The sequence below is a fragment of the Juglans regia genome, chromosome 12 (assembly GCF_001411555.2).
Source record: "Juglans regia cultivar Chandler chromosome 12, Walnut 2.0, whole genome shotgun sequence".
Lineage (NCBI taxonomy): Eukaryota > Viridiplantae > Streptophyta > Magnoliopsida > Fagales > Juglandaceae > Juglans > Juglans regia.
The window spans coordinates 25,474,805-25,485,528 of record NC_049912.1 but is presented as its reverse complement, the minus strand read 5'-3'; the positions used below and the strand labels follow the sequence as shown (position 1 = coordinate 25,485,528).

The 10,724-nt window shown below is 32.7% G+C and overlaps 1 protein-coding gene across 3 annotated transcripts; it reads left to right on the top strand.

Annotated features, from left to right (window-relative positions):
- The first annotated feature begins 1,534 nt into the window (after positions 1-1,534).
- Positions 1,535-5,912, top strand: LOC109005000. Of its 3 annotated transcripts, none has more exons than XM_018983740.2 (3): positions 1,535-2,006; positions 3,475-5,290; positions 5,390-5,912. In XM_018983740.2, exons 2-3 carry the CDS (start codon positions 3,556-3,558, stop codon positions 5,767-5,769), a joined length of 2,115 nt encoding a protein of 704 aa, XP_018839285.1. In that variant the 5' UTR covers positions 1,535-2,006; positions 3,475-3,555; the 3' UTR covers positions 5,770-5,912. The 3 variants fall into 3 exon arrangements, with proteins under 3 accessions (XP_018839285.1, XP_018839287.1, XP_018839286.1); XM_018983742.2 differs by having other exon boundaries at positions 5,373-5,440; XM_018983741.2 differs by lacking the exon at positions 1,535-2,006 and adding an exon at positions 2,595-2,641.
- The last annotated feature ends 4,812 nt before the right edge of the window (positions 5,913-10,724 follow it).

The following is a 10,724-nucleotide window of genomic DNA, read 5'->3' as shown; positions in this document are numbered from 1 at the left end:
ATATTCTAATAATATTTTAACTTTATAATATGCTTATTCAACTTTTCCTCTCTCATTTTTTAAAATCTAAGAAAATATCTTAACTCAAACCATTTCACCATTATTCATAAATTATTTTCCTACTATTTACAGATTTCTTATCTCATATCATTCCCGAAATGAGGCTTGTGCAAAGTACAAAAATACTTAAAGGACGCTTGAGGAATGAGATGAGATGAAAAATTTATGAATAAAAGTGAAATGATTTGTGAATAATAGTGAAATTATTTAAATTATTATATTTTATGAAATTTTGGAAAATAAAAGAGAAAAATTTTAATAAAAATATTATAAAGTTAAAATATTATTTTTATTTTGAGATTTGAAATAATTGAATTATTTTTTATACTTCATTTAGAAATTTAAAAAAATTATAATAATCAGGTAATTATTAGATAAAAAAATTAAAAAATTGAAAATAAAAAATATTTGTATTTAAATGATATTTGAGAAGTAAATTAGATGATATACAATGGGATGAGATTCTTCCAAACGACCCATTAGTGTGGGGCCATCGATCGAACTTAAAACGGGAAGTCTCGTATTTTTTCATCGAATGGCAGTTATGGAGTGTCAGCACAACTAGAGAAGATTCTTGAAGAAAAAAATACGTTACAAGCCACGTTGTCAGGAGGCTTATTCGACAAGCATGGAAGACACCTAACTTAATGGGAACACCAAACAAGAATAGCAAATAGATGACATGGCCTTCTTAAAAATCTCATAATATTTAAGTAAATAGTGGGAAAAGATCCCTTAAGGTATTGTCTAAAATTAAATTTTAAGTGGTAGATAGGTAGATACATAAAGTGAATTTTACGATATTTCTTATTTTTTTAATGCTACTTAAAATATTTATTTTAATATCAATAAATATTATAAGATCTACTTAATGTGTTTATCTCTTTCTTAATTTAAGACTCTCAAATTCAATGATAATTTGAAAAAATCCTAATTGGTAAACAATAAATAAGATAACTTGGTAAAACAACCTCGTTTGACTATGATATATATTCGTGTATTTTTTTATTCAAAGATGGTGTATTGATATAATAATATTTTATTTATAAGATAAGTTTAAAATTAAAATATCTTACTAATAAAATTCTATCATATAAAATTTTAATATATTACAATATTCATTTATCAATTTGCATTATTGATAGAGTGCAAAGAGTATTGCTATTCATAAGCTCATACATCACACACTAAATTTTTTTTAAAGTTTTTTTTAGTTTTATTATTCTTAAAATAATTAAATTTTTCTACTCATAATTCATATACCATATATTTGATAAGAGAATAAAATTAAAAAAATTATAAAAATAATGATGTGTAGTGTATGAGGCTTAGGAATAGAATTTTTCGAGTGCAAAATTAAAAGGCTACTTTTGACTACATGGGAATTTCCAAATTTAAATAAGGTGAAGAGGACTTGTAGCATTGAAGAATTTGCTCAAAAAGAAGACCTTTTGCATTGGATTAGAGTGACCCACTTCACTGCCAACCAATCGGCAGCAGAGAAAGACTGCAGCAGCGTCGATCTCACATTCCGTAGTGCCCGAGATCTCAGGCTGACGCGCTGTCGGATGCGAGTGGTGTTAGAGGGTGGTGCCAATAACGTGAGGTTTTGGGAGGCTGATTATTCAGGCAAAGCACGTGTCAATGGAGAATCCAGTCGGGGGACACTGCCAATGCCGAAAACAGACACGGGCCCGGAAAAAGAAAATGAAACAGAACACAAGAAAATATGATGCCAAACACCAATACGCACATAGAGCGTACTAGAAGCAGCTGCTGGTTGTGCTACAGACGACCTGATCATCATCATCATCGTGATTCGTTAATCTTGGTGACAACTTGAGCCGCTCGCTCTCTTCTCTCCCTCGTTGTTGTGTAAAGGGGTCCTCTTTTTCTCTGTTCGTCTGTCTCAAGACTCGAGCTTTCTTAGCTAGCTTCTCTTACAGGTAGACTTTCCCCCACTTCTTACTAATTTTATTTTCCCTTTCTGTATGTCTGTGATTTCTTTCGTTCCTTTGGCTTGTAATGGAATCCTGCTAATCCATTATTTATATAGTTTTCCTTTTTGTTTCGCATAGAAAGAAATTCAAGATATCTGCGAAGAAAGAAGACGAAAGACATTCAATATCTACGTTTATACGTTTCATCCTTTTTCTTCTCTATTCGATTTTTGTTTGTCTTTTACGAGTCTTTGCAAGAACCAGCAGTACTAGGGAGGAGAAAGGATTATTTTTCTCGTCTACCAGTTTTTGATAGTTTGGTTGATGTTAATAACTTAAGTCAACGTTGAAATTAGCAAATGAAAAAATTGATTCTGGCCTGACATGTAGATGGATATTCATAAAATAATACCAGATTTCTCCTTTCTCTCTTTGTTGTACCCCAAGTTCACTGCATCTGTCCATTGACTCTGCCAAATCTTCAAATACCAGTGGGGTTATCAGCTAGACTCTTCAAAGAACAACGGCATAACGAATCTTGGAGTTTTCCATATTGGTTTTCCTTTTTTGGCTAACGAGAGAGTTAATTGAAAGAAATGACGAATTTTTGAGCTTGGGGCTTTTAAAAATTCCATGGAAAGGTACAAATTCTACTAGCATTAACATTCTCAAATCACTTACTATATATTGCTCTTTGCATTACCATCACCACAATTATCTTCACTACTGTCACCGCCATCATTGTGATCACCAACACCCCCGACAATGTCACCACTGACGTTATTACACTGTAAACTGTTATTACAGCTCATTGCTCCGACAATTTCATCATTGTTGTAACAACCATTATATTCTACTTTTTATTTTATATATACGAAAACAATTGGAATTTAGATTGATGGGATTGGGATCCTGTTGATTCATATTCCATAAATTGTTGAATTTGTTGTTCATTCAAACATTAGATAACTTATTAGCATGATTAATTGAATAATGCTACTTTGCCCTCTCATTTTGTTCCCTCATTTTGACCGCTCATGTATTTAAAATTTTTTTAAAATTTTTTTTACTTACTGATTAAGAAAGTGACTATTAGTGTATTAATATATTTTTTTAAAAAAATGTTTAAAGATGTTAAAAAAATATGAAAAGAAAAAATAAAAAAAAAATAAAAAAGATGGGTTTTGCCTAGGCGGCACGCCCAGCGGTCACTGCTGGGCGGCAGCCTAGCATTACCCTTCTTTTGTGTTAAACATTTTCTTGGTCCTACATATGTGGCAATCGAGCACCTTTTTTTTCAATGGTCGTGCAGTTCTCGTACTTTTGTCTCTGTACTTCCATTTTGCATTGGATTTTTTGCATATCAACCCAAAGTGACAAATATATCAGATCATATATGTCGCTCTTTTTTTTTTTGGCCAAAACCTGGATTTTGTTAGTTATATGTTTGCTATATTTTCTTGTGTTCCTGCAGATCAAGCTTGCTGACAGCACTTGATGTACAGAAAGGAATTTTCAGGACTTTCTACTTTTGAATTGAAAAAAGGAGATCAAAATGGCTGCTGCTACTGAGGGCTCCATTGATGTTCGTGATCATGGAATGTCTCTTGACAAGAAAAAGGGTAGAGTTCAATGCAATTATTGTGGTAAAGTGGTCAGTGGTTTCTTCCGTCTAAAGTGCCACTTAGGAGGTATACGTGGTGATGTTATCCCTTGTGAAAATGCTCCTCAAAAGGTGAGGGAACAGTTTAGAGACAGTTTGCTTGAAAGAAAGACAGAAGGCTTTTGCAAGGAAGTTGGAGAGCCCTATCACCTAAATCTTCCTCAGAAGAGGCATTGTTGTCCTAACCTGAACAGTGTTGAGCATAACAAGCATGAAATTGCCCAAAATGGCAGTACCTATTTTGCGATGCATGTTGATATAGACTCTTCCACGGAAGACACTCTGATGGACACTGCTCCTTGTCCCAATGGAAGTATAGGTTCCCAAGCAGCCATAAATTGTGAATCAAGAAAATATTCATCATCAAGTGAAGCCCAAAAATGCATTGCTAGATTCTTTTATGAAACGGGTGTAGATCTCAGTGCTGCCAATTCTCCTAGCTTTAAAAGAATGATAAATGCCACACTTGGTCATGGTCAGACGGAGTATAATATCCCTAGTTGTCAGGAACTAAAAGGGTGGATGCTTAATGATGAGATAAAGGAGATGCAAAGGTATGTGAAGAATATTAGGCATTCATGGGCAAGCACGGGGTGCAGTGTTTTGTTAGATGGATGGATTGATGAAAAGGGTCGACACCTGGTTAATTTTTTGGTGGATTGCCCGCAGGGTGCTGTTTATCTTCGGTCATCTGATGTTACATCCTTCATTAGTGATGTTGATATATTACAGTCATTGTTGGATGGAATTATTGAGGAGATTGGAGTTGACAATGTCGTTCAAGTGGTGGCATGTTCTACAAAGGGTTGGGTGGGAGATGTGGGCAAGCAATTCGTGGATAGATGCAAGAGAGTAGTCTGGACTGTGAGCGCATCCCATTGTATTGAGCTTATGCTAGAGAAGATTGGGATGATTGAATCTATCAAAAGGATATTAAATGAAGCCAAGACCATTATAAAGTTTATTTATGGCCATGAAACCGTTTTGAGTCTTTTGAAGAAACATACTCTTGGCTGCGACCTAATTAAGCCCTCAACAAGATTGGCAATGCCCTTTATGACTCTAGAGAATATTGTATCCGAAAAGCAGCATTTAAAGGATATGTTTGCCTCATCTGAGTGGAAAACATCATTCTGGGCTTCTAGAATAGAGGGAAAGAGAGTGGCCGATTTGGTGGGAGATCAATCTTTCTGGAATGGAATTGGGAATGCCTTAAAGGCAACTACACCACTGGTGCGTGTTCTATTTTTGATCAAACAGGCTGATAAGCCACAGGTAGGGTACATATACGAAACAATGGATCAAGTAAAAGAGACAATTAAAGAGGAATTTAAAAAGAAGAAACCCCATTACATGCCTTTCTGGCAAGTGATTGATGAGATTTGGGATACCCATCTCCATAGCCCTATCCATGCTGCAGGGTATTATTTAAACCCAAGTCTCTTCTATTCAAGTGATTTCTTTGGTGATGCCGAGGTTGCCTTTGGCCTTTTGAGCTCAATTGTTCGCTTGGTACAAGATCAAAGAAGTCAAGATATGATATCCCGACAACTTGAGGAGTACAGACATGCTAGAGGTAGTTTTGAAGAGGGGAGTGCCCTTGACCAAAGAACCAACATGCCTCCAGGTAAGGGAGCTCTATATTTTCTCCTGTTACTCCTTTAAACTGTTGGTTAATTTGAGCCTGTGAAAATCAAATATTTTAGCAGTGTAAATTCAACTGCAGCCCTGTGGTGGTCTCGATATGGAAGGCAATATCCTGAGCTACAGAGATTTGCCATTCGTATTTTGAGCCAGAACTGTGATGGTGCTTCAAGATACGCCCTCAAAAGGAGTTTGGCTGAGAAGCTAGTCACAACTGGAAGGAATCCAATTGAGCAGAAACGATTGAATGATCTGGCATTTGTGCATTATAATTTGCAACTGCAGCAGTTTCAGTCAGGCACCAAGCTTGACATTGTGGCTGAAGAGATTGACCCAATGGATGATTGGATTGTTGATCAAGCACCAGAGACTGTATTTCAAAATGGTCTATTTTCATGGATAAACTTTGATACTTATGGGGAAGGACCTTCTAATATTCGGGCAAAGAAAGAACCCTGGTAAGGTTGGGAAAAGGACATGATAGCAATATAATTTTCACAGGATTCCAATAGATGCTTTAGAAACAGTGTTAGTATAATGTACATGACAGTTTTGTCTCCTTTATGTATATATTTGTTAGCTAGCTTCGCTTATGTGCATTTACATCCATCATCTTTTTGAACTCACAACCCTAGAGTTAGCAATCAATGCATGTATGTATGCGTGCTACTGAACTTAGAGATGATTTTGTTACTGATCATAACTTCTGTTACTCGAGCGTCTGGCTCCATGTTTAGAAGTTGTAACCTTTCGCGCTCTCACCACCCTATATTTGACATTGGTTCATCTCCGAAGGCATTTCTTGGATGCTCATTATATAACCTAGAATGGCGACCAAGGTTCGAGAACTTGAACCGGATTGGGCGCGGAGGTTGAACCTATAACTTGGGCTTAATTTGGGTACAATCAGACACTCTTAACTACTTAGAATCAATGTTGTTGTTGTGGGTTCTTACATATTGTGTCTATCTCTCTTCAAATTGTAAAAAATATTTTGGACAGTACATAACTACTACACATATCAAGTTTGAACTAATTGAGAATCATTTTTCCTTCGATCCCCCCACCGTTCCACTGGAGCTTCAAACTTCAGAAATTGCGAGCCATGGTCAGTGCTCGGATCCCACTTCTAACCTAAAGTCTAAAAGATAGATTTGGGTCATTAGATTTAAGGGAAAAATATAGATTTGGGTCTAACCTAAAAGATGGTTTTTTTTTTTTTTTTTTTTTTTTTTTTTTTTTTTTTTTTTTTTTTTTTTTTTTAAGGTAGAACAAACTTCATTCATTCATAACGGGACATTACAACTTTGACCTGAGATATACAGAATACAAGCCAACTATTGCTTTTAAGGCTTCCCAATAAACAAATTTTTTTGTGACTAACATGGTCTAGTTCATTGTTGTAACTCTCTACAGACAAACCGTCTGAGAGACAGTACTATGTCTTAAGACAGATTTAATAAACTCCACATTCTGTCCTAAAATAAAATTAAACAACCTTATACTCTGTCTAAAACAGAGTAGAATACACACTCTACAGATAAAAATCCAAGAGACCAAATATAGCTTTTGTTTAAAATTGTACAACGAAGAAGCAAAAATATATGAAATGAATCTAGTTCTTTCTAATAGGATTTCTTTTTATTTTACCTAAAATGGATACTTGTAAACACTCCGCTCTCCATGGTTAATAATAACATCAATTTTAAAAATTATTAGGAGTCAGAGTGCTACTACTGAACTTTGTCTTAAAAAATATTTTCTTTTATTCTAAATGAAGCACCAAGTACAAATATTTTATAAATAAAATAATTATTTATTAAAATACTGAGAGAGTGTGCTAAATCATTTATTAAAATTTCTCAAAGCATGTGCCATAAAAATCATAACTTAAAATCTCTGTACATGATCTAGGTCACTATCATGCTTCCCTTGTCTAAGCCCCGTCTTGCATCTCTAATTTCATAAATATTCTAATCCAGGTGGTTTAAAAATATAAAAGCAACTAAAATGAGTTGATGACTCAGTAAAAAACTCATTATAACGTAAACATACTTAATATAAGATTTTTCATAAAACATTAATGCTACTAACTTGTAAAATCATGATCATTCATGTCGATGCTCATGCTATGCATATGACTAATTTATCTGAATTAATTGATTGATATGATTTATCTGACTAATCTAACTTATCTAATTTATCTGACTGGTAAACATACTTAACCATGTGTGCAACGTTGTGCATTAACTTCCCCTGTTGCAACAAAAGAAGCCTATTGTGCAGTAATCTAGAGTACTAAGGTGGACTAAGCTTGAGTCTGCAGCTTGCACGCCTACCATGAAATTGCATTGGAACCATGCATCTTAATGACCATCTGATTAACTGTTATGAGCTTATCTTACACTTGATTTTATGAAAGTTTACGTATCTTATACAACGTAAAATGTATGAGATCCATAATATATACATAACTATAATATGTGGAATGAAACATGATGAACGACGTGCTTGCAAATATCATGACATGCGTGATAAGTAAACACTGGTTTCGAAAAAACTGGCTTTAATAATAATATATAACTAGTTAATGTATACTAATCCTAATTTATAATAAAGCTGCTTACCTTATAGTGTCACTTCTTAAAATTTTCGATACAAAATTGATCATGGTATTGGACTGGGAGGTTTATGATTTTTTTTTTTTCAAATAACACGCGGAATAGAGATATTTATAGAGATATTTGGGAAATGGTGACAGCCAGTTTGAGTTAGACTCGGTTAAAAAGTTTTAACATAAATATGACTTGGAGAGTAGTATCCCTACTGGAAAATGATGCTGACGAGTTCGAGTGGGACTTAATCACGATCATTCAAGAAGAGAGTTTGAATTTTAAATATGATCTAGTAGTTTATTCAATATAGGATTAACAACGAATGAGACTGCGTAGGGGACTTCAATCAATGATAATTTTAATTGAAATAAATTTCTAATGGTTGATCTTTAAATTCTAAAAGAAGTCTAACTTGTTCAATAAATAATAAATTAGATTTAACCTAGTTATTGAGCCTAATTAAAACTTATAATCAACCTCAATATTTTATCGCTCGTGAGTTTATCCAATATGATCCATTAAATATAATTTAGGCCTAATAAAAATCATTAATATCTCGATTTTAGAATTATTGGACCGGATCGTTACAATATCATTCATCAACGGTAAAAATATTGAGTATTTAAATTATTGTAATTCTAAAAGTAATTAGAGTAATAATGAAATGACAAAAACAATTTATATTTCAATTAAATCAATAATATATACTTCAATAAAATGAGGAGATAAAATGGAGAGGATCTTTCATCTTTGTAGCCTTCTATATACTGGTTGAACCAAATAATATCGTAAAAGCAGGTCAATCTGATAAAATATATTATATATTTATAGAAAAATGCTATATATTTTCATTTTACTTACGAAATTAAAAACAATGATTTCATTATATTATACATATTTAAGAACATAAGTTTTTATAATAAAACAATATCGTTTTGTTTTTTTATTAAAATATAGCCCTTTCTCCATCCACGCCGCACTCTGACACACCTGTATCTCTCTCTCTCTCTCTCATCCTCTCTTGTTGCCGCTCTGTACTTTGGACCATCTCCCTCTCGTCGTCATGCTCAAGTATCATGAACTTTCTGTGTGTGATACCACTGTGATAGTGGGCGGACAGCCTGTAGGTGAATTTGCCCACCTGACCATGCGTCACAAGTAGGGCCGAAAGAGGGTCGGTTCGGACAAAGAGAAACCGACCAGACCGGTCGTTCGGTCTGGATTGATCCAGAATTGAGACCGGTCGATTTTGATTCCTGAGAAATAGAGGATTGAAAATTTTCGGTCTGGTTTCGATCTAAGAGTTTCCCATCCTTAACGGACGGACCGACCGACCGAATTAAAAAATATATTAAATATATAATAATTATATAATTTTTATCTTACTTATCACTATTTATTATATAAAATTTTAAATATTACAAATTTATATTATATCAATTATCTAATCTATCACTAATTCATCATTAAGTTATTAACTAATTAAAATACCTAAGTTCCAAGTGAGTATAGAGCAATTATAAAATTAATATAATTGACTAATCTATGATATCAATTAACTAACTAATCACCAATTTGGCAATTCATCACTAAGTTATTAACTAATTAATAACATCTACAGAGAACAAATATAGTATGAGCTAATTATTGTTCCAAAATAATATATTTATAAATTTATAATGTAATAGACATCTATTAATGTATCATAAACTAATGTAACATTAATGTATAAACACTAATGTATAATAAAATTTAATACTAATGTACAAACACTAGTCTATAAATTTATAATAACATGTAATACTATTATACTAATGTACAATACTAGTTATAATTATACTTTAGTTATTAATAGGAGTAAGTTAGACACTAGTATAGTAAAATTATAATGAGTTAATAACATGTAATACTATAGTTAATAATTTTCAATTTGCAATAGTCAATCCTATAGTACAAATATAAATATTAACAATTGTATTTAGATTTTAAACCTTACATATAGACTATAGAGTCAAAGACTATAACTTATATAGATAGTCAGTTAAATTAAATAATAGTATGAGCTAATTATTGTTCCAAAATAATATATTTATAATGTAATAGACATAAAAAAAAACTAATGCAATATTAATATATAAACACTAATATATAATAAGTAATGTGTAATATGGTTTGGGGCACAAGTCAAAACATAAAATTCTCATCTCATCTCATCTCATCATTACACATTTTTTAAATTCACATACAAAATATAATAAACAATTCAAAATTTTCAAATCCTAATACACAATTTTCAAATTCAAAAATAATAATAATATTAAAACATAATATTTTAAATTTCAAAACAAAATATAAAATTCTTATATATCTAAAATGATGAGAATTTTGTGTTTTGTTTTGAAGTTTAAAATATTATGTTTTAATATTATTATTAGATGTGAATAACTACTTTGTGTCTTTGTATTTTGGTTCCTCTTATATTTTCTTAAATTCTAATGTTATAGACTTATAGTGGCTGACTTTATTTTTCTAAATGGACCCTACAAAAGAATCTACTACAAATGTGGATATCGAGTCAACATGAGCAAGACAATTCCACACTATCACCCAATGTAAGTACTAAAGGTAGAGCTAGGTCAATGTAAGTACCAAGAAAGGCTTAACTGTTTGATGATGATCCGATTCCTTGCTCTTAGTGTGATGAAAGTTGTGCATATTTGACTGTTTGACAATCTGTTTTCATGTCTCAACTCGAAGGTTGGTGCACAAGCTGTTGGTGGTGGACACGAGCTGTCGTGTTTT

Coding starts and splice junctions, on each gene's coding strand:
- LOC109005000 (XM_018983740.2), top strand. CDS start 3,556: ATGGCTGCTGCTACTGAGGGCTCCATTGATGTTCGTGATCATGGAATG. Junction 5,291..5,389: donor AAGAACCAACATGCCTCCAG/GTAAGGGAGCTC, acceptor ATTCAACTGCAG/CCCTGTGGTGGTCTCGATAT.